Here is a 25,312-nt window from a genome sequence, read left to right on the forward strand (position 1 = left end):
TGGGTTCAATTTTCAAATAATCGATCCATAAATAGAGTCTAGGGGGGTACGCTTGACCTGGTTCGACTGTAACTTGTATTTTGAAACTCCGAAGAACAAAATAACAATCAGTCTGCCCATACCAGCACTTAGTGAAACTGCCATCATAATTATAGAATAGCCATTATTTGCAAGACAATACTAAATCAGTCTGCAAGTTGAAGTTACAAAAATGTACATGTACATGCCATAGGACCACATGCCAGTTCAAATAAATCGTTTGTCTCACCGGGATGTATTCTAGGTGTTGTTTGCACGTTTCAATGTTTGAGGTGCAACAGTTGAGAGCATTGCCTGATAAAGATCAGCACTTTATTGGTTGAAACGTCTGACCAACACCTACATTGTACAATGTATGCTTAACAATGGTGTGACAAACAATTCATTTGAGCTATCAATTTGAACCACGACAACTTACCTTCTCCTTCCAATTCAATTGCAACTGCTTGGGGAAATCGTTTGATGAGCTGATCACGTCTTTCCTTGTTATCAACTTCCTCTGGGCCGCTCAGGAATACACCATCCTGGTGCACCTCTACCTCTAGTTTTCCTGGGTCTTTCAAAGGTGCCTCCCAGCCTTCATTTGCATTCTGTACTAGTTTTGCAAGATGCTTTTTTAAAGGAACACTTATCCCACAATCTTGGATTCCATCCTGAGTGACCTTGCTAGGGGCATAGGTTATCAACTTTTCTGAGACAACAATGTCTCCCAGCTTCAATTTTTTGTCATCTAAGGAACTACAGAAACCCACACTGAACACAGCTTTGGGTCTTAAGATCTTCACGGCATTTGGTACTACAATTACAGGTCCTTGAATGCTGGAGGAACCCTTGCTGCATTTAATTACTGCAATTTTCTGCCTCACCTCATCGCCACCAATATCTCCAAAGTACACAAGACCAAGTGCTTTGTGATAACTTTTAAAGAAACCAGGGTTCAAATGAGAAAGGCAAGCTAAAAACGCACAGTTTGTCACTGTTAGTAACAAAAAATCAATGGGGAGTTGCACATGTTGCCAATCCACTGATCTCTTGGGAAGATTCTTGTTCTTTAGGAGAGGAACATCCACCTCTGGTGGGTCACTGGTGCCATCTTCAGTTCTTGACGTCATCGTTAAAAACACTCACTTCCTATAAGAGAAGGATACTAAGTAATTTAACAATCCATCAAACAGTTAATCAATCAAAATTAAAATAGGAAATATAACAAAATTGAAAACAATTAATTATTTAATTTTAATTGATTAAAACTGGGGGCTCATGGCTGGGTTGCCAGGATTTGCCAGCCATGGGAGCTTGGTCTTTATCTAGGAGCTAGCTGCCAACAGTGGAAGGTCCTGGATGTCTCAGGCATCCAACCTCCACTTAGTAATGCGGTTGTTAACTTTGCAGTCGAATCCCAATAACTCGAACCTTCAAGGGAAATTGAAAAAGGTTCGAGTTATCGGGAGTTCGAGTTAGCGAGGGAAAAATTATATAGAAAATGACCTGAAAGGAAAGGAAAATTGGTTCGAGTTAGCGGGAGGTTTGAGTTAGCAAGGGTTTGAGTTAACGGCAGTCGACTGTAGTTTCTTCTTAACTCACATTGCAAATGCAACTGTCAAATGCTTTGCTTGTATATAGTTATAATTCAGGCTTCCCTATCATCCTTACAATAACATTGAACTCACAGTAAATATATTGCTATCACATATCACTGTCAGTTGATAGTAAGAGAAATTGCTGATATCAATGTTGTAACTTACCAAATCCAGCTCCTCCAAGGCTCCAAGTACACACGTACATTTTGAACCAACACTTTAACATATTCGTGAACAGACAGATGCACTGGACTTTTGCTAAAAAAATCAAGAAAAGAACAAACTCAAACAAAGAAATGTTAGTTCATAGCTGTACTGATGTCAAACTTGGGATGGCAATTTGAAATGAGCAGAGGTTTCTCAAATCAATCATTACAGTCAATCCACGTCATGTGTTACAAGTATTTTCAAGAATGAAATGAATATCCAAACTCCTCTTGGTAATGTCTGGCGTTTGGATGTAATGTTGAACATTTCATTGGAAATCTTTCCAAAAAAGAAGCAATTAACTAAAAAAAAAATTCAAAGAACTTGGAAAACAATAAAACTATAATTATTGTTATTCTTGAAATACTTAATGCTGTAATGTAAAGAAAAATTCATAATTTTATATGGTCAATAAACTAGGAAAATTTCTCTGGGAGCTCTGAAATCTTATTGGTGATGTTCAATACTGACATGTAAATTCCAAACCTCTGTTCAGATTTCAACAATACAGGTCACACGTGACATGGATTGACTATATTATTTTGTAGTATCATATTAAAGTTTTATCTCAGATATAAATTTCTAAATATATTGTCACAGCAAGTACCCAGTACAGCTAAACCTGTGAGTGACCATCATTGTACTTTGAGGGACAATTTCCCTTTAAGATGTCATCTTATAAAACCCAAGTAACCTAACCATGATACTCTCAGGTACACACAATCTTTTGTCAGTGATCACCTAAAGTGATTTATTTATTTTTATTCTATTAGCTTCCCCTATTACATGATATGGAAAAATAAAGGAATAAGTATAATAAATGCTAAATTAGGCAGGGATACCACAACAGCAGTAAGCCAATTACAGTGGTCCGAGAGTTTAAAAATAAAAAACTAACAAACAAAGAAAACAGATGAGGATAAATATGGCGATTAAAAACAACGACGAAGATTGATAGACACATTACATGAAACATTACGTAGCAGAAAGATCGTTTTCCAAGATGGTGGGTCTCCTGGGTCCAAGTTATATTTTACATGTAAGAGGTCTTCATAATACTTGTATAAGATGGATTTAAATTGACTGATCTGAAGATCGCAAAAAATTTAATGCTAGTGATTCGCATGTGATGTGTCAGCTCTTAACCCTTTATTATGCCTCAATACTGATGTGCATCTAATTTAATGCTAGTGATTCGCCTGCAATGTGTCAGGTCTTAACCCTTTATTATACCTCAATACTGATGTGCATCTAATTTAATGCTAGTGATTCGCCTGCGATGTGTCAGGTCTTAACCCTTTATTATGCCTCAATACTGATGTGCATCTAATTTAATGCTAGTGATTCGCCTGCGATGTGTCAGGTCTTAACCCTTTATGCCTCAATACTGATGTGCATCTAATTTAATGCTACTGATTCGCCTGCGATGTGTCAGGTCTTAACCCTTTATTATACCTCAATACTGATGTGCATCTAATTTAATGCTAGTGATTCGCCTGCGATGTGTCACGTCTTAACCCTTTATGCCTCAATACTGATGTGCATCTAATTTAATGCTACTGATTTGCCTGCGATGTGTCAGGTCTTAACCCTTTATTATGCCTCAATACTGATGTGCATCTAATTTAATGCTAGTGATTCGCCTGCGATGTGTCAGGTCTTAACCCTTTATGCCTCAATACTGATGTGCATCTAATTTAATGCTACTGATTCGCCTGCGATGTGTCAGGTCTTAACCCTTTATCCCTCAATACTGATGTCCATCTAATTTAATGCTAGTGATTCGTCTGCGATGTGTCACGTCTTAACCCTTTATGCCTCAATACTGATGTGCATCTAATTTCATGCTAGTGATTCGCCTGCGATGTGTCAGGTCTTAACCCTTTATTATACCTCAATACTGATGTGCATCTAATTTAATGCTAGTGATTTGCCTGCGATGTGTCAGGTCTTAACCCTTTATTATACCTCAATACTGATGTGCATCTAATTTAATGCTAGTGATTCGCCTGTGGTGTGTCAGGTCTTAACCCTTTATTATCCCTCAATACTGATGTGCATCTAATTTAATGCTAGTGATTTGCCTGTGATGTGTCAGGTCTTAACCCTTTATTATGCCTCAACACTGATGTGCATCTAATTTAATGCTTAGTGATTCGTCTGTGATGTGTCAGGTCTTAACCCTTTATTATGCCTCAATACTGATGTGCATCTAATTTAATGCTAGTGATTCACCTGTGATGTGTCAGGTCTTAACCCTTTATTATGCCTCAATACTGATGTGCATGTAATTTCATGCTAGTGATTCGCCTGTGATGTGTCAGGTCTTAACCCTTTATTATGCCTCAATACTGATGTGCATCTAATTTAATGATAGTGATTCGCCTGTGATGTGTCAGGTCTTAACCCTTTATTATACCTCAATACTGATGTGCATCTAATTTAATGCTATTGATTCGCCCGTGATGTGTCAGGTCTTAACCCTTTATTATACCACAATACTGATGTGCATCTAATTTAATGCTAGTGATTTGCCTGTGATGTGTCAGGTCTTAACCCTTTATTATACCTCAATACTGATGTGCATCTAATTTAATGCTATTGATTCGCCCGTGATGTGTCAGGTCTTAACCCTTTATTATACCTCAATACTGATGTGCATCTAATTTAATGCAAGTGATTCGCCCGTGATGTGTCAGGTCTTAACCCTTTATTATACCACAATACTGATGTGCATCTAATTTAATGCTAGTGATTCGCCTGTGATGTGTCAGATCTTAACCCTTTATTATGCCTCAATACTGATGTGCATCTAATTTAATGCTAGTGATTCGCCTGTGATGTTTCAGGTCTTAACCCTCTATACCTCAATACTGATGTGCATCTAATTTAATTTTTTTTTTTTTTTTTTTAACAGCTTTATTGACCATCACACATGTTAAATACAATAAATTAAACAACTAGAAAGAAATGAAAAAATACGTGAAAAGTGATAAGGTCAAAAGGGCAGGTGCGAACGGGACGCGAGGACCCATGCGAGGCACCTCCCATGATACAAATAATAATTAAAACACAAACAACCGAAAGACGCTTAAAAACTAGGGATGGCAGGAGCAGGATCGTACAATTGACCAGGTACAGGGATAGAATATGTCAAAGTGATTTTGCAAAAGGTGAAACATGTGCTCAGTAACAAAGTTGCGGTCGGAAGCAGTAGTTGAAAAACTGGTAGGGGGTGAGAGTTTACAGATATAGTTCCAAAGCTTAACAATACGATTAAAGTAAGAGGCCTGAAAAGTGCTAGTTTTACAGTGATTCGCCTCTGATGTGTCAGGTCTTAACCCTTTATTATGCCTCAATACTGATGTGCATCTAATTTAATGCTAGTGATTCGTCTGTGATGTGTCAGATCTTAAGACTTTATTATACCACAACACTGATGTGCATCTAATTTAATACTAGTGATTCGCCCGTGATGTGTCAGGTCTTAACCCTTTATTATACCTCAATACTGATGTGCATCTAATTTAATGCTAGTGATTTGGCTGTGATGTGTCAGGTCTTAACCCTTTATTATACCACAATACTGATGTGCATCTAATTTAATCCTAGTGATTCGCCCGTGATGTGTCAGGTCTTAACCCTTTGTTATACCACAATACTGATGTGCATCTAATTTAATGCTAGTGATTTGCCTGTGATGTGTCAGGTCTTAACGCTTTATTATACCAAAAATACTGATGTGCATCTAATTTTATGCTAGTGATTCGCCTGTGATGTGTCAGGTCTTAACCCTTCATTATACCTCAATACTGATGTGCATCTAATTTAATGCTATTGATTTGCCTGTAATGTGTCACGTCTTAACCCTTTATTATACCACAATACTGATGTGCATCTAATATAATAATAGTGATTCGCCCGTGATGTGTCAGGTCTTAACCCTTTATACCTCAATACTGATGTGCATCTAATTTAATGCTAGTGATTGGCCTGTGATGTGTAAGGTCTTAACCCTTTATTATACCACAATACTGATGTGCATCTAATTTAATACTAGTGATTTGCCTGTGATGTGTCAGGTCTTAACGCTTTATTATACCACAATACTGATGTGCATCTAATTTAATGCTAGTGATTCGCCTGTGATGTGTCAGGTCTTAACCCTTTATGCCTCAATAATGATGTGGATTTAATTTAATGCTAGTGATTAGCCTATGATGTGATAGGTCTTAACCCTTTACTATACCACAATACTGATGTGCATCTAATTTAATGCAAGTGATGTGTCAGGTCTTAACCCTTTATTACACCACAATACTGTTGTGCATCTAATTTAATGCTAGTGATTCGCCTGTGATGTGTCTGGTCTTCATCCTTTATTATACCACAATACTGATGTGCATCTAATTTAATGCTAGTGATTTGCCTCTGATGTGTCAGGTCTTAACCCTTTATTATACCTCAATACTGATGTGCATCTAATTTAATGCTAGTGATTCGCCTGTGATATGTCAGGTCTTAACCCTTTATTATGCCTCAATACTGATGTGCATCTAATTTAATGCTAGTGATTTGCCTGTGATGTGTCAGGTCTTAACCCTTTATGCCTCAATACTGATGTGCATCTAATTTAATGCTAGTGATTTGCCCTGTGATGTGTCAGGTCTTAACCCTTTATTATACCACAATACTGATTTGCCTGTGATGTGTCAGGTCTTAACCCTTTATTATGCCTCAATACTGATGTGCATCTAATTTAATGCTAGTGATTCGTGTGTGATGTGTCAGGTCTTAACCATTTATTATGCCTCAATACTGATCTGCATCTATTTTAATGCTAGTGATTCACCTGTGATGTGTCAGGTCTTAACCCTTTATTATGCCTCAATACTGATGTGCATCTAATTTAATGCTAGTGATTCGTCTGTGATGTGTCAAGTCTTAACCATTTATTATGCCTCAATACTGATCTGCATCTATTTTAATGCTAGTGATTCACCTGTGATGTGTCAGGTCTTAACCTTTATTATCCCTCAATACTGATCTGCATCTATTTTAATGCTAGTGATTCGCCTGTGATGTGTCAGGTCTTACCCCTTTATTAAGCCTCAATACTGATGTGCATCTACTTTAATGCTAGTGATTCGCCTCTGATGTGTCAGGTCTTAACCCTTTATTATGCCTGAATACTGATGTGCATCTAATTTAATGCTAGTAATTCACCTGTGATGTGTCAGGTCTTAACCCTTTATTATGCCTCAATACTGATGTGTATCTAATTTAATGCTAGTGATTCGTCTGTGATGTGTCAGGTCTTAACCCTTTATGCCTCAATACTGATGTGCATCTAATTTAATGGTAGTGATTCGCCTGTGATGTTTCAGGTCATAACCCTTTATTATGCCTCAATACTGATGTGCATCTAATTTAATGTTAGTGATTCGCCTGTGATGTGTCAGGTCTTAACCCTTTATGCCTCAATACTGATGTGTATCTAATTTAATGCTAGTGATTCGTCTGTGATTGGTCAGGTCTTAACCCTTTATTATGCCTCAATACTGATGTGCATCTAATTTAATGCTAGTGATTCGTCTGTGATGTGTCAGGTCTTAACCCTTTATGCCTCAATACTGATGTGCATCTAATTTAATGGTAGTGATACGCCTGTAATGTTTCAGGTCTTAACCCTTTGTTATGCCGCAATACTGATGTGCATCTAATTTAATGTTAGTGATTCGCCTGTGATGTGTCAGGTCGTAACCCTTTATGCCTCAATACTGATGTGCATCTAATTTAATGCTAGTGATTCGCCTGTGATGTGTCAGGTCTTAACCCTTTATTATGCCTCAATACTGATCTGCATCTATTTTAATGCTAGTGATTCGCCTGTGATGTGTCAGGTCTTAACCATTTATGCCTCAATACTGATGTGCATCTAATTTAATGCTAGTGATTCGCCTGTGATGTCTCAGGTCTTAACCCTTTATTATGCCTCAATACTGATGTGCATCTAATTTAATTCTAGTGATTCGCCTGTGATGTGTCAGGTCTTAACCCTTTATTATGCCTCAATACTGATGTGCATCTAATTTAATGCTAGTGATTCGCCTGTGATGTGTCAGGTCTTAACCCTTTATTATGCCTCAATACTGATGTGTATCTAATTTAATGCTAGTGATTCGTCTGTGATGTGTCAGGTCTTAACCCTTTATTATGCCTCAATACTGACGTGCATCTAATTTAATGGTAGTGATTCGCTTGTGATGTGTCAGGTCTTAACCCTTTATTATGCCTCAATACTGATGTGCATCTAATTTAATCCTAGAGATTTGCCTGTGGTGTGTCAGGTCTTAACCCTTTATTATCCCTTAATACTGATGTGCATCTTATTTAATGCTAGTGATTCGCCTGTGGTATGTCAGGTCTTAACCCTTTATTATACCTCAATACTGATGTGCATCCAATTTAATGCTAGTGATTTGGCTGTGGTGTGTCAGGTCTTAACCCTTTATTATGCCTCAATACTGATGTGCATCTAATTTAATGCTACTGATTTCCCTGTGATGTGTCAGGTCTTAACCCTTTATTATGCCTCAACACTGATGTGCATCTAATTTAATGCTAGTGATTCGTCTGTGATGTGTCAGGTCTTAACCCTTTATTATGCCTCAATACTGATGTGCATCTAATTTAATGCTAGTGATTCACCTGTGATGTGTCAGGTCTTAACCCTTTATTATGCCTCAATACTGATGTGCATCTAATTTAATTCTAGTGATTCGCCTGTGATGTGTCAGGTTTTAACCCTTTATTATGCCTCAATACTGATGTGCATCTAATTTAATGATAGTGATTCGCCTGTGATGTGTCAGGTCTTAACCCTTTATTATTCCTCAATACTGATGTGCATCTAATTTAATGCTATTGATTCGCCCGTGATGTGTCAGGTCTTAACCCTTTATTATACCAAAATACTTATGTGCATCTAATTTAATGCTAGTGATTCGCCTGTGATGTGTCTGGTGTTAACCCTTTATTATACCACAATACTGATGTGCATCTAATTTAATGCTAGTGATTTGCCTGTGATGTGTCAGGTCTTAACCCTTTATTATACCACAATACTGATGTGCATTTAATTTAATGGTAGTGATTCACCTGTGATGTTTCAGGTCTTAACCCTTTATTATGCCTCAATACTGATGTGCATCTAATTTAATGTTAGTGATTCGCCTGTGATGTGTCAGGTCTTAACCCTTTATGCCTCAGTACCGATGTGCATCTAATTTAATGCTAGTGATTCGCCTGTGATGTGTCAGGTCTTAACCCTTTATTATGCCTCAATACTGATGTGCATCTATTTTAATGCTAGTGATTCGCCTGTGATGTGTCAGGTCTTAACCCTTTATGCCTCAATACTGATGTGCATCTAATTTAATACTAGTGATTCGCCTGTGATGTGTCAGGTCTTAACCCTTTATTATGCCTCAATACTGATGTGCATATAATTTAATGCCAGTGATTCGCCTGTGATGTGTCAGGTCTTAACCCTTTATTATGCCTGAATACTGATGTGCATCTAATTTAATGCTAGTGATTCGCCTGTGATGTGTGAGGTCTTAACCCTTTATTATGCCTCAATACTGATGTGTATCTAATTTAATGCTAGTGATTCGTCTGTGATGTGTCAGGTCTTAACTCTTTATTATCCCTCAATACTGATGTGCATCTAATTTAATGGTAGTGATTCGCTTGTGATGTGTCAGGTCTTAACCCTTTATTATGCCTCAATACTGATGTGCATCTAATTTAATGCTAGTGATTCGCCTGTGGTGTGTCAGGTCTTAACCCTTTATTATCCCTTAATACTGATGTGCATCTTATTTAATGCTAGTGATTCGCCTGTGGTGTGTCAGGTCTTAACCCTTTATTATCCCTCAATACTGATGTGCATCTAATTTAATGCTAGTGATTTGGCTGTGGTGTGTCAGGTCTTAACCCTTTATTATGCCTCAATACTGATGTGCATCTAATTTAATGCTAGTGATTTGGCTGTGATGTGTCAGGTCTTAACCCTTTATTACGCCTCAACACTGATGTGCATCTAATTTAATGCTAGTGATTCGTCTGTGATGTGTCAGGTCTTAACCCTTTATTATGCCTCAATACTGATGTGCATCTAATTTAATGCTAGTGATTCGCCTGTGATGTGTCAGGTCTTAACCCTTTATTATGCCTCAATACTGATGTGCATCTAATTTAATGCTAGTGATTCGCCTGTGATGTGTCAGGTCTTAACCCTTTATTATGCCTCAATGCTGATGTTTATCTATTTTAATGCTAGTGATTCGCCTGTGATGTGTCAGGTCTTAACCCTTTATGCTTCAATACTGATGTGCATCTAATTTAATGCTAGTGATTCGCCTGTGATGTGTCAGGTCTTAACCCTTTATTATGCCTCAATACTGACGTGCATCTATTTTAATGCTAGTGATTCGCCCGTTATGTGTCAGGTCTTAACCCTTTATTATGCCTCAATACTGATGTGCATCTAATTAAATGCTAGTGATTCGCCTGTGATGTGTCAGGTCTTAACCCTTTATTAGGCCTCAATACTGATGTGTATCTAATTTAATGCTAGTGATTCGTCTGTGATGTGTCAGGACTTAACCCTTTATTATGCCTCAATACTGATGTGCATCTAATTTAATGGTAGTGATTCGCTTGTGATGTGTCAGGTCTTAACCCTTTATTATGCCTCAATACTGATGTGCATCTAATTTAATGATAGTGATTCGCCTGTGATGTGTCAGGTCTTAACCCTTTATTATACCTCAATACTGATGTGCATCTAATTTAATGCTAGTGATTCGCCTGTGATGTGTCAGGTCTTAACCCTTTATTATGCCTCAATACTGATGTGCATCTAATTTAATGCTAGTGATTTGCCTTTGATGTGTCAGGTCTTAACCCTTTATGCCTTAATACTGATGTGCATCTAATTTAATGCTAGTGATTCGCCTGTGATGTGTCAGGTCTTAACTCTTTATTATGCCTCAATACTGATGTGCATCTAATTTAATGCTAGTGATTCGCCTGTGATGTGTCAGGTCTTAACCCTTTATTATGCCTCAATACTGATGTGCATCTAATTTAATGCTAGTGATTCGCCTGTGATGTGTCAGGTCTTAACCGTTTATTATGCCTCAATACTGATGTGCATCTAATTTAATGGTAGTGATTCGCTTGTGATGTGTCAGGTCTTAACCCTTTATTATGCCTCAATACTGATGTGCATTTAATTTAATGTTAGTGATTCGCCTGTGATGTGTCAGGTCTTAACCCTTTATGCCTCAATACTGATGTGCATCTAATTTAATGCTAGTGATTCGCCTGTGATGTGTCAGGTCTTAAACCTTTATTATGCCTCAATACTGATGTGCATCTATTTTAATGCTAGTGATTAGCCTGTGATGTGTCAGGTCTTAACCCTTTATGCCTCAATACTGATGTGCATCTAATTTAATGCTAGTGATTCGCCTGTGATGTGTCAGGTCTTAACCCTTTATTATGCCTCAATACTAATGTGCATCTAATTTAATGCTAGTGATTCGCCTGTGATGTGTCAGGTCTTAACCCTTTATGCCTCAATACTGATGTGCATCTAATTTAATGGTAGTGATTCGCCTGTGATGTTTCAGGTCATAACCCTTTATTATGCCTCAATACTGATGTGCATCTAATTTAATGTTACTGATTCGCCTGTGATGTGTCAGGTCTTAACCCTTTATGCCTCAATACTGATGTGTATCTAATTTAATGCTAGTGATTCGTCTGTGATTGGTCAGGTCTTAACCCTTTATTATGCCTCAATACTGATGTGCATCTAATTTAATGCTAGTGATTCGTCTGTGATGTGTCAGGTCTTAACCCTTTATGCCTCAATACTGATGTGCATCTAATTTAATGGTAGTGATACGCCTGTAATGTTTCAGGTCTTAACCCTTTGTTATGCCGCAATACTGATGTGCATCTAATTTAATGTTAGTGATTCGCCTGTGATGTGTCAGGTCGTAACCCTTTATGCCTCAATACTGATGTGCATCTAATTTAATGCTAGTGATTCGCCTGTGATGTGTCAGGTCTTAACCCTTTATTATGCCTCAATACTGATCTGCATCTATTTTAATGCTAGTGATTCGCCTGCGATGTGTCAGGTCTTAACCATTTATGCCTCAATACTGATGTGCATCTAATTTAATGCTAGTGATTCGCCTGTGATGTGTCAGGTCTTAACCCTTTATTATGCCTCAATACTGATGTGCATCTAATTTAATGCTAGTGATTCGCCTGTGATGTTTCAGGTCTTAACCCTTTATTATGCCTCAATACTGATGTGCATCTAATTTAATGCTAGTGATTCGCCTGTGATGTGTCAGGTCTTAACCCTTTATTATGCCTCAATACTGATGTGTATCTAATTTAATGCTAGTGATTCGTCTGTGATGTGTCAGGTCTTAATCCTTTATTATGCCTCAATACTGATGTGCATCTAATTTAATCCTAGAGATTTTCCTGTGGTGTGTCAGGTCTTAACCCTTAATTATCCCTTAATACTGATGTGCATCTTATTTAATGCTAGTGATTCGCCTGTGGTGTGTCAGGTCTTAACCCTTTATTATCCCTCAATACTGATGTGCATCCAATTTAATGCTAGTGATTTGGCTGTGGTGTGTCAGGTCTTAACCCTTTATTATGCCTCAATACTGATGTGCATCTAATTTAATGCTACTGATTTCCCTGTGATGTGTCAGGTCTTAACCCTTTATTATGCCTCAACACTGATGTGCATCTAATTTAATGCTAGTGATTCGTCTGTGATGTGTCAGGTCTTAACCCTTTATTATGCCTCAATACTGATGTGCATCTAATTTAATGCTAGTGATTCACCTGTGATGTGTCAGGTCTTAACCCTTTATTATGCCTCAATACTGATGTGCATCTAATTTAATGCTAGTGATTCGCCTGTGATGTGTCAGGTTTTAACCCTTTATTATGCCTCAATACTGATGTGCATCTAATTTAATGATAGTGATTCGCCTGTGATGTGTCAGGTCTTAACCCTTTATTATTCCTCAATACTGATGTGCATCTAATTTAATGCTATTGATTCGCCCGTGATGTGTCAGGTCTTAACCCTTTATTATACCGAAATACTTATGTGCATCTAATTTAATGCTAGTGATTCGCCTGTGATGTGTCTGGTGTTAACCCTTTATTATACCACAATACTGATGTGCATCTAATTTAATGCTAGTGATTTGCCTGTGATGTGTCAGGTCTTAACCCTTTATTATACCACAATACTGATGTGCATTTAATTTAATGGTAGTGATTCACCTGTGATGTTTCAGGTCTTAACCCTTTATTATGCCTCAATACTGATGTGCATCTAATTTAATGTTAGTGATTCGCCTGTGATGTGTCAGGTCTTAACCCTTTATGCCTCAGTACCGATGTGCATCTAATTTAATGCTAGTGATTCGCCTGTGGTGTGTCAGGTGTTAACCCTTTATTATCCCTCAATACTGATGTGCATCTAATTTAATGCTAGTGATTTGGCTGTGGTGTGTCAGGTCTTAACCCTTTATTATGCCTCAATACTGATGTGCATCTAATTTAATGCTAGTGATTTGCCTGTGATGTGTCAGGTCTTAACCCTTTATTACGCCTCAACACTGATGTGCATCTAATTTAATGCTAGTGATTCGTCTGTGATGTGTCAGGTCTTAACCCTTTATTATGCCTCAATACTGATGTGCATCTAATTTAATGCTAGTGATTCCCCTGTGATGTGTCAGGTCTTAACCCTTTATTATGCCTCAATACTGATGTGCATCTAATTTAATGCTAGTGATTCGCCTGTGATGTGTCAGGTCTTAACCCTTTATTATGCCTCAATGCTGATGTTTATCTATTTTAATGCTAGTGATTCGCCTGTGATGTGTCAGGTCTTAACCCTTTATTATGCCTCAATACTGACGTGCATCTATTTTAATGCTAGTGATTCGCCTGTTATGTGTCATGTCTTAACCCTTTATTATGCCTCAATACTGATGTGCATCTAATTAAATCCTAGTGATTCGCCTGTGATGTGTCAGGTCTTAACCCTTTATTAGGCCTCAATACTGATGTGTATCTAATTTAATGCTAGTGATTCGTCTGTGATGTGTCAGGACTTAACCCTTTATTATGCCTCAATACTGATGTGCATCTAATTTAATGGTAGTGATTCGCTTGTGATGTGTCAGGTCTTAACCCTTTATTATGCCTCAATACTGATGTGCATCTAATTTAATGATAGTGATTCGCCTGTGATGTGTCAGGTCTTAACCCTTTATTATACCTCAATACTGATGTGCATCTAATTTAATGCTAGTGATTCGCCTGTGATGTGTCAGGTCTTAACCCTTTATTATGCCTCAATACTGATGTCCATCTAATTTAATGCTAGTGATTTGCCTTTGATGTGTCAGGTCTTAACCCTTTATGCCTCAATACTGATGTGCATCTAATTTAATGCTAGTGATTCGCCTGTGATGTGTCAGGTCTTAACTCTTTATTATGCCTCAATACTGATGTGCATCTAATTTAATGCTAGTGATTCGCCTGTGATGTGTCAGGTCTTAACCCTTTATTATGCCTCAATACTGATGTGCATCTAATTTAATGCTAGTGATTCGCCTGTGATGTGTCAGGTCTTAACCGTTTATTATGCCTCAATACTGATGTGCATCTAATTTAATACTAGTGATTCACCTGTGATGTGTCAGGTCTTAACCCTTTATTATGCCTCAATACTGATGTGCATCTAATTTAATGCTAGTGATTCGCCTGTGATGTGTCAGGTTTTAACCCTTTATTATGCCTCAATACTGATGTGCATCTAATTTAATGATAGTGATTCGCCTGTGATGTGTCAGGTCTTAACCCTTTATTATTCCTCAATACTGATGTGCATCTAATTTAATGCTATTGATTCGCCCGTGATGTGTCAGGTCTTAACCCTTTATTATACCAAAATACTTATGTGCATCTAATTTAATGCTAGTGATTCGCCTGTGATGTGTCTGGTGTTAACCCTTTATTATACCACAATACTGATGTGCATCTAATTTAATGCTAGTGATTTGCCTGTGATGTGTCAGGTCTTAACCCTTTATTATACCACAATACTGATGTGCATTTAATTTAATGGTAGTAATTCACCTGTGATGTTTCAGGTCTTAACCCTTTATTATGCCTCAATACTGATGTGCATCTAATTTAATGTTAGTGATTCGCCTGTGATGTGTCAGGTCTTAACCCTTTATGCCTCAGTACCGATGTGCATCTAATTTAATGCTAGTGATTCGCCTGTGATGTGTCAGGTCTTAACCCTTTATTATGCCTCAATACTGATGTGCATCTATTTTAATGCTAGTGATTCGCCTGTGATGTGTCAGGTCTTAACCCTTTATGCCTCAATACTGATGTGCATCTAATTTAATGCTAGTGATTCGCCTGTGATGTGTCAGGTCTTAACCCTTTATTATGCCTCAATACTGATGTGCATATAATTTAATGCCAGTGATTCGCCTGTGATGTGTCAGGTCTTAACCCTTTATTATGCCTGAATACTGATGTGCATCTAATTTAATGCTAGTGATTCGCCTGTGATGTGTGAAGTCTTAACCCTTTATTATGCCTCAATACTGATGTGTATCTAATTTAATGCTAGTGATTCGTCTGTGATGTGTCAGGTCTTAACTCTTTATTATCCCTCAATACTGATGTGCATCTAATTTAATGGTAGTGATTCGCTTGTGATGTGTCAGGTCTTAACCCTTTATTATGCCTCAATACTGATGTGCATCTAATTTAATGCTAGTGATTCGCCTGTGGTGTGTCAGGTCTTAACCCTTTATTATCCCTTAATACTGATGTGCATCTTATTTAATGCTAGTGATTCGCCTGTGGTGTGTCAGGTCTTAACCCTTTATTATCCCTCAATACTGATGTGCATCTAATTTAATGCTAGTGATTTGGCTGTGGTGTGTCAGGTCTTAACCCTTTATTACGCCTCGACACTGATGTGCATCTAATTTAATGCTAGTGATTCGTCTGTGATGTGTCAGGTCTTAACCCTTTATTATGCCTCAATACTGATGTGCATCTAATTTAATGCTAGTGATTCACCTGTGATGTGTCAGGTCTTAACCCTTTATTATGCCTCAATACTGATGTGCATCTAATTTAATGCTAGTGATTCGCCTGTGATGTCTCAGGTCTTAACCCTTTATTATGCCTCAATGCTGATGTTTATCTATTTTAATGCTAGTGATTCGCCTGTGATGTGTCAGGTCTTAACCCATTATGCCTCAATACTGATGTGCATCTAATTTAATGCTAGTGATTCGCCTGTGATGTGTCAGGTCTTAACCCTTTATTATGCCTCAATACTGACGTGCATCTATTTTAATGCTAGTGATTCGCCTGTTATGTGTCAGGTCTTAACCCTTTATTATGCCTCAATACTGATGTGCATCTAATTAAATGCTAGTGATTCGCCTGTGATGTGTCAGGTCTTAACCCTTTATTAGGCCTCAATACTGATGTGTATCTAATTTAATGCTAGTGATTCGTCTGTGATGTGTCAGGACTTAACCCTTTATTATGCCTCAATACTGATGTGCATCTAATTTAATGGTAGTGATTCGCTTGTGATGTGTCAGGTCTTAACCCTTTATTATGCCTCAATACTGATGTGCATCTAATTTAATGATAGTGATTCGCCTGTGATGTGTCAGGTCTTAACCCTTTATTATACCTCAATACTGATGTGCATCTAATTTAATGCTAGTGATTTGCCTTTGATGTGTCAGGTCTTAACCCTTTATGCCTCAATACTGATGTGCATCTAATTTAATGCTAGTGATTCGCCTATGATGTGTCAGGTCTTAACCCTTTATTATGCCTCAATACTGATGTGCATCTAATTTAATGATAGTGATTCGCCTGTGATGTGTCAGGTCTTAACCCTTTATTATGCCTCAATACTGATGTGCATCTAATTTAATGCTAGTGATTTGCCTTTGATGTGTCAGGTCTTAACCCTTTATGCCTCAATACTGATGTGCATCTAATTTAATGCTAGTGATTCGCCTATGATGTGTCAGGTCTTAACTCTTTATTATGCCTCAATACTGATGTGCATCTAATTTAATGCTAGTGATTCGCCTGTGATGTGTCAGGTCTTAACCCTTTATTATGCCTCAATACTGATGTGCATCTAATTTAATGCTAGTGATTCGCCTGTGATGTGTCAGGTCTTAACCGTTTATTATGCCTCAATACTGATGTGCATCTAATTTAATGGTAGTGATTCGCTTGTGATGTGTCAGGTCTTAACCCTTTATTATGCCTCAATACTGATGTGCATTTAATTTAATGTTAGTGATTCGCCTGTGATGTGTGAGGTCTTAACCCTTTATGCCTCAATACTGATGTGCATCTAATTTAATGCTAGTGATTCGCCTGTGATGTGTCAGGTCTTAAACCTTTATTATGCCTCAATACTGATGTGCATCTATTTTAATGCTAGTGATTAGCCTGTGATGTGTCAGGTCTTAACCCTTTATGCCTCAATACTGATGTGCATCTAATTTAATGCTAGTGATTCGCCTGTGATGTGTCAGGTCTTAACCCTTTATTATGCCTCAATACTAATGTGCATCTAATTTAATGCTAGTGATTCGCCTGTGATGTGTCAGGTCTTAACCCTTTATTATACCTCAATACTGATGTGTATCTAAATTAATGCTAGTGATTCGTCTCTGATGTGTCAGGTCTTAACCCTTTATTATGCCTCAATACTGATGTGCATCTAATTTAATGGTAGTGATTCGCTTGTGATGTGTTAGGTCTTAACCCTTTATTATGCCTCAATACTGATGTGCATCTAATTTAATGCTAAAGATTCGCCTGTGGTTTGTCAGGTCTTAACCCTTTATTATCCCTTAATACTGATGTGCATCTAATTTAATGCTAGTGATTCGCATGTGGTGTGTCAGGTCTTCACCCTTTATTATCCCTCAATACTGATGTGCATCTAATTTAATGCTAGTGATTTGGCTTTGGTGTGTCAGGTCTTAACCCTTTATTATCCCTCAATACTGATGTGCATCTAATTTAATGCTAGTGATTCGTCTGTGATGTGTCAGGTCTTAACCCTTTATTATGCCTCAATACTGATGTGCATCTAATTTAATGCTAGTGATTCGGCTGTGATGTGTCAGGTCTTAACCCTTTATTATGCCTCAATACTGATGTGCATCTAATTTAATGATAGTGATTCGCCTGTGATGTGTCAGGTCTTAACCCTTTATTATACCTCAATACTGATGTGCATCTAATTTAATGCTAGTGATTCGCCTGTGATGTGTCAGGTCTTAACCCTTTATTATGCCTCAATACTGATGTGTATCTAATTTAATGCTAGTGATTCGTCTGTGATGTGTCAGGTCTTAATCCTTTATTTTGCCTCAATACTGATGTGCATCTAATTTAATGGTAGTGATTCGCTTGTGATGTGTCAGGTCTTAACCCTTTATTATGCCTCACTACTGATGTGCATCTAATTTAATGCTAGTGATTCGTCTGTGGTGTTTCAGGTCTTAACCCTTTATTATCCCTTAATACTGATGTGCATCTAATTTAATGCTAGTGATTCGCCTGTGGTGTGTCAGGTCTTCACCCTTTATTATCCCTCAATACTGATGTGCATCTAATTTAATGCTAGTGATTTGGCTGTGGTGTGTCAGGTCTTAACCCTTTCTTATGCCTCAATACTGATGTGCATCTAATTTAATGCTAGTGATTTGCCTGTGATGTGTCAGGTCTTAACCCTTTATTATGCCTCAACACTGATGTGCATCTAATTTAATGCAAGTGATTCGTCTGTGATGTGTCAGGTCTTAACCCTTCATTATGCCTCAATACTGATGTGCATCTAATTTAATGCTAGTGATTCACCTGTGATGTGTCAGGTCTTAACCCTTTATTATTCCTCAATACTGATGTGCATCTAATTTAATGCTAGTGATTCGCCTGTGATGTGTAAGGTCTTAACCCTTTATTATGCCTCAATACTGATGTGTATCTAATTTAATGCTAGTGATTCGCCTGTGATGTGTCTGGTCTTAACCCTTTATTATACCATAATACTGATGTGCATCTAATTTAATGCTAGTGATTTGCCTGTGATGTGTCAGGTTTTAACCCTTTATTATGCCTCAATACTGATGTGCATCTAATTTAATGCTAGTGATTCGCCTGTGATATGTCAGGTTTTAACCCTTTATTATGCCTCTAAACTGATGTGCATCTAATTTAATGATAGTGATTCGCCTGTGATGTGTCAGGTCTTAACCCTTTATTATTCCTCAATACTGATGTGCATCTAATTTAATGCTATTGATTCGCCCGTGATGTGTCAGGTCTTTACCCTTTATTATACCACAATACTGATGTGCATCTAATTTAATGCTAGTCATTTGCCTGTGATGTGTCAGGTCTTAACCCTTTATTATGCTCAATACTGATGTGCATCTAATTTAATGCTAGTGATTTGCCTGTAATGTGTCAGGTCTTAACCCTTTATTATGCCTCAATACTGATGTGTATCTAATTTAATGCTAGTGATTCGTCTGTGATGTGTCAGGTCTTAACCCTTTATTATGCCTCAATACTTATGTGCATCTAATTTAATGCTAGTGATTTGCCTGTGATGTGTCAGGTCTTAACCCTTTATTATGCCTCAATACTGATGTGCATCTAATTTAATGCTAGTGATTCGCCTGTGATGTGTCTGGTCTTAACCTTTATTATACCACAATACTGATGTGCATCTAATTTAATGCTATTGATTTGCCTGTGATGTGTCAGGTCTTACCCTTTATTATGCCTCAATACTGATCTGCATCTATTTTAATGCTAGTGACTCGCCTGTGATATGTCAGGTCTTAACCCTTTATGCCTCAATACTGATGTGCATCTAATTTAAAGCTAGTGATTCACCTGTGATGTGTCAGGTCTTAACCCTTTATTATGCCTCAATACTGATGTGCATCTAATTTAATGCTAGTGATTCGCCTGTGATGTGTCAGGTCTTAACCATTTATGCCTCAATACTGATGTGCATCTAATTTAATGCTAGTGATTCGCCTGTGATGTGTCAGGTCTTAACCATTTATGCCTCAATACTGATGTGCATCTAATTTAATGCTAGTGATTCGCCTGTGATGTGTCAGGTCTTAACCATTTATGCCTCAAAACTGATGTGCATCTAATTTAATGCTAGTGATTTGCCTGTAATGTGTCAGGTCTTAACCCTTTATGCCTCAATACTGATGTGCATCTAATTTAATGCTAGTGATTCGCCTGTGATGTGTCAGGTTTTAACCCTTTATTATGCCTCAATACTGATGTGCATCTAATTTAATGATAGTGATTCGCCTGTGATGTGTCAGGTCTTAACCCTTTATTATTCCTCAATACTGATGTGCATCTAATTTAATGCTATTGATTCGCCCGAGATGTGTCAGGTCTTAACCCTTTATTATACCACAATACTGATGTGCATCTAATTTAATGCTAGTGATTTGCCTGTGATGTGTCAGGTCTTAACCATTTATGCCTCAATACTGATGTGCATCTAATTTAATGCTAGAGATTCGCCTGTGATGTGTCAGGTCTTAACCCTTTATTATGCCTCAATACTGATGTGCATCTAATTTAATGCTAGTGATTCGCTTGTGATGTGTCAGGTCTTAACCCTTTATTATCCCTCAATACTGATGTGCATCTAATTTAATGCTAGTGATTCGCCTGTGATGTTTCAGGTCTTAACCCTTTATTATGCCTCAATACTGATGTGCATCTAATTTAATGCTAGTGATTTCCCTTTAATGTGTCAGGTCTTAACCCTTTATTATGCCTCAATACTGATGTGTATCTAATTTTATGCTAGTGATTCGTCTGTGATGTGTCAGGTCTTAACCCTTTATTATGCCTCAATACTGATGTGCATCTAATTTAATCCTAGTGATTTGCCTGTGATGTGTCAGGTCTTAACCCTTTATTATGCCTCAACACTGATGTGCATCTAATTTAATGCAAGTGATTCGCCTGTGGTGTGTCAGGTCTTAACCCTTTATTATCCCTTAATACTGATGTGCATCTAATTTAATGCTAGTGAGTCGCCTGTGGTGTGTCAGGTCTTAACCCTTTATTATGCCTCAACACTGATGTGCATCTAATTTAATGCTAGTGATTTGCCTGTGATGTGTCAGGTCTTAACCCTTTATTATGCCTCAACACTGATGTGCATCTAATTTAATGCTAGTGATTCGTCTGTGATGTGTCAGGTCTTAACCCTTCATTATGCGTCAATACTGATGTGCATCTAATTTAATGCTAGTGATTCACCTGTGATGTGTCAGGTCTTAACCCTTTATTATTCCTCAATACTGATGTGCATCTAATTTAATGCTAGTGATTCGCCTGTGATGTGTAAGGTCTTAACCCTTTATTATGCCTCAATACTGATGTGCATCTAATTTAATGCTAGTGATTCGCCTGTGATGTGTCTGGTCTTAACCCTTTATTATACCACAATACTGATGTGCATCTAATTTAATGCTAGTGATTTGCCTGTGATGTGTCAGGTCTTAACCCTTTATTATGCCTCAATACTGATGTGCATCTAATTTAATGCTAGTGATTCGCCTGTGATATGTCAGGGTTTAACCCTTTATTATGCCTCTATACTGATGTGCATCTAATTTAATGATAGTGATTCGCCTGTGATGTGTCAGGTCTTAACCCTTTATTATTCCTCAATACTGATGTGCATCTAATTTAATGCTATTGATTCGCCCGTGATGTGTCAGGTCTTAACCCTTTATTATACCACAATACTGATGTGCATCTAATTTAATGCCAGTGATTTGCCTGTGATGTGTCAGGTCTTAACCCTTTATTATACCACAATACTGATGTGCATCTAATTTAATGGTAGTGATTCGCCTGTGATGTTTCAGGTCTTAACCCTTTATTATACCTCAATACTGATGTGCATCTAATTTAATGTCAGTGATTCGCCTGTGATGTGTCACGTCTTAACCCTTTATGCCTCAATACTGATGTGCATCTAATTTAATGCTAGTGATTCGCCTGTGATGTGTCAGGTTTTAACCCTTTATTATGCCTCAATACTGATGTGCATCTAATTTAATGATAGTGATTCGCCTGTGATGTGTCAGGTCTTAACCCTTTATTATTCCTCAATACTGATGTGCATCTAATTTAATGCTATTGATTCGCCCGTGATGTGTCAGGTCTTTACCCTTTATTATACCACAATACTGATGTGCATCTAATTTAATGCTAGTGATTTGCCTGTGATGTGTCAGGTCTTAACCCTTTATTATGCTCAATACTGATGTGCATCTAATTTAATGCTAGTGATTTGCCTGTAATGTGTCAGGTCTTAACCCTTTATTATGCCTCAATACTGATGTGTATCTAATTTAATGCTAGTGATTCGTCTGTGATGTGTCAGGTCTTAACCCTTTATTATGCCTCAATACTTATGTGCATCTAATTTAATGCTAGTGATTTGCCTGTGATGTGTCAGGTCTTAACCCTTTATTATGCCTCAATACTGATGTGCATCTAATTTAATGCTAGTGATTCGCCTGTGATGTGTCTGGTCTTAACCTTTATTATACCACAATACTGATGTGCATCTAATTTAATGCTATTGATTTGCCTGTGATGTGTCAGGTCTTAACCCTTTATTATGCCTCAATACTGATCTGCATCTATTTTAATGCTAGTGATTCGCCTGTGATATGTCAGGTCTTAACCCTTTATGCCTCAATACTGATGTGCATCTAATTTAAAGCTAGTGATTCACCTGTGATGTGTCAGGTCTTAACCCTTTATTATGCCTCAATACTGATGTGCATCTAATTTAATGCTACTGATTCGCCTGTGATGTGTCAGGTCTTAACCATTTATGCCTCAATACTGATGTGCATCTAATTTAATGCTAGTGATTCGCCTGTGATGTGTCAGGTCTTAACCATTTATGCCTCAATACTGATGTGCATCTAATTTAATGCTAGTGATTCGCCTGTGATGTGTCAGGTCTTAACCATTTATGCCTCAATACTGATGTGCATCTAATTTAATGCTAGTGATTTGCCTGTAATGTGTCAGGTCTTAACCCTTTATGCCTCAATACTGATGTGCATCTAATTTAATGCTAGTGATTCGCCTGTGATGTGTCAGGTTTTAACCCTTTATTATGCCTCAATACTGATGTGCATCTAATTTAATGATAGTGATTCGCCTGTGATGTGTCAGGTCTTAACCCTTTATTATTCCTCAATACTGATGTGCATCTAATTTAATGCTATTGATTCGCCCGTGATGTGTCAGGTCTTAACCCTTTATTATACCACAATACTGATGTGCATCTAATTTAATGCTAGTGATTTGCCTGTGATGTGTCAGGTCTTAACCCTTTATTATGCCTCAATACTGATGTGCATCTAATTTAATGCTAGTGATTTGCCAGTAATATGTCAGGTCTTAACCCTTTATTATGCCTCAATACTGATGTGTATCTAATTTAATGCTAGTGATTCGTCTGTGATGTGTCAGGTCTTAACCCTTTATTATGCCTCAATACTGATGTGCATCTAATTAAATGCTAGTGATTCGCCTGTGATGTGTCAGGTCTTAACCATTTATGCCTCAATACTGATGTGCATCTAATTTAATGCTAGTGATTCGCCTGTGATGTGTCAGGTCTTAACCCTTTATTATGCCTCAATACTGATGTGCATCTAATTTAATGCTAGTGATTCGCCTGTGATGTGTCAGGTCTTAACCCTTTATTATGCCTCAATACTGATGTGCATCTAATTTAATGGTAGTGATTCGCTTGTGATGTGTCAGGTCTTAACCCTTTATTACCCCTCAATACTGATGTGCATCTAATTTAATGCTAGTGATTCGCCTGTGATGTTTCAGGTCTTAACCCTTTATTATGCCTCAATACTGATGTGCATCTAATTTAATGCTAGTGATTTCCCTTTAATGTGTCAGGTCTTAACCCTTTATTATGCCTCAATACTGATGTGTATCTAATTTAATGCTAGTGATTCGTCTGTGATGTGTCAGGTCTTAACCCTTTATTATGCCTCAATACTGATGTGCATCTAATTTAATGCTAGTGATTTGCCTGTGATGTGTCAGGTCTTAACCCTTTATTATGCCTCAACACTGATGTGCATCTAATTTAATGCTAGTGATTCGCCTGTGGTGTGTCAGGTCTTCACCCTTTATTATCCCTTAATACTGATGTGCATCTAATTTAATGCTAGTGAGTCGCCTGTGGTGTGTCAGGTCTTAACCCTTTATTATGCCTCAACACTGATGTGCATCTAATTTAATGCTAGTGATTTGCCTGTGATGTGTCAGGTCTTAACCCTTTATTATGCCTCAACACTGATGTGCATCTAATTTAATGCTAGTGATTCGTCTGTGATGTGTCAGGTCTTAACCCTTTATTATGCCTCAATACTGATGTGCATCTAATTTAATGCTAGTGATTCACCTGTGATGTGTCAGGTCTTAACCCTTTATTATGCCTCAATACTGATGTGCATCTAATTTAATGCTAGTGATTCGCCTGTGATGTGTCAGGTCTTAACCCTTTATTATGCCTCAATACTGATGTGTATCTAATTTAATGCTAGTGATTCGTCTGTGATGTGTCAGGTCTTAACCCTTTATTATGCCTCAATACTGATGTGCATCTAATTTAATGCTAGTGATTTGCCTGTGATGTGTCAGGTCTTAACCCTTTATTATGCCTCAACACTGATGTGCATCTAATTTAATGCTAGTGATTCGCCTGTGGTGTGTCAGGTCTTAACCCTTTATTATCCCTTAATACTGATGTGCATCTAATTTAATGCTAGTGATTCGCCTGTGGTGTGTCAGGTCTTAACCCTTTATTATGCCTCAATACTGATGTGCATCTAATTTAATGCTAGTGATTCGCCTGTGATGTGTCAGGTCTTAACCCTTTATTATGCCTCAATACTGATGTGTATCTAATTTAATGCTAGTGATTTGCCTGTAATGTGTCAGGTCTTAACCCTTTATGCCTCAATACTGATGTGCATCTAATTTAATGCTAGTGATTTGCCTGTAATGTGTCAGGTCTTAACCCTTTATGCCTCAATACTGATGTGCATCTAATTTAATGCTAGTGATTCGCCTGTGATGTGTCAGGTTTTAACCCTTTATTATGCCTCAATACTGATGTGCATCTAATTTAATGATAGTGATTCGCCTGTGATGTG

The 25,312-nt window shown here is 37.6% G+C and overlaps 3 protein-coding genes across 3 annotated transcripts in view; all 3 read right to left on the reverse strand.

The window, feature by feature from the left end:
- The window catches only part of LOC146463494 (uncharacterized), a 333,098-nt gene that overhangs the window by 178,337 nt on the left and 129,449 nt on the right, over positions 1-25,312 (reverse strand). The window lies entirely within an intron of this gene.
- LOC146463499 (uncharacterized) overlaps positions 1-25,312 on the reverse strand; it is a 137,293-nt gene that overhangs the window by 92,358 nt on the left and 19,623 nt on the right. The gene's annotated exons all lie outside the window — the stretch shown is intronic.
- Positions 1-25,312, reverse strand: part of LOC146463502 (uncharacterized) — a 59,134-nt gene that overhangs the window by 14,001 nt on the left and 19,821 nt on the right. Inside the window, exons 2-3 of the mRNA XM_085084327.1 lie at positions 1,785-1,877; positions 458-1,170 (exon numbers count right to left, since the gene is read on the reverse strand). Coding sequence (XP_084940453.1) covers positions 458-1,151 — 694 coding nt within the window. The 5' untranslated portion in view covers positions 1,152-1,170; positions 1,785-1,877. The remainder of the gene's footprint in view (positions 1-457; positions 1,171-1,784; positions 1,878-25,312) is intronic.

Source organism: Pavona decussata, unplaced genomic scaffold (genome assembly GCF_977016875.1).
Source record: "Pavona decussata unplaced genomic scaffold, jaPavDecu1.1 SCAFFOLD_175, whole genome shotgun sequence".
Lineage (NCBI taxonomy): Eukaryota > Metazoa > Cnidaria > Anthozoa > Scleractinia > Agariciidae > Pavona > Pavona decussata.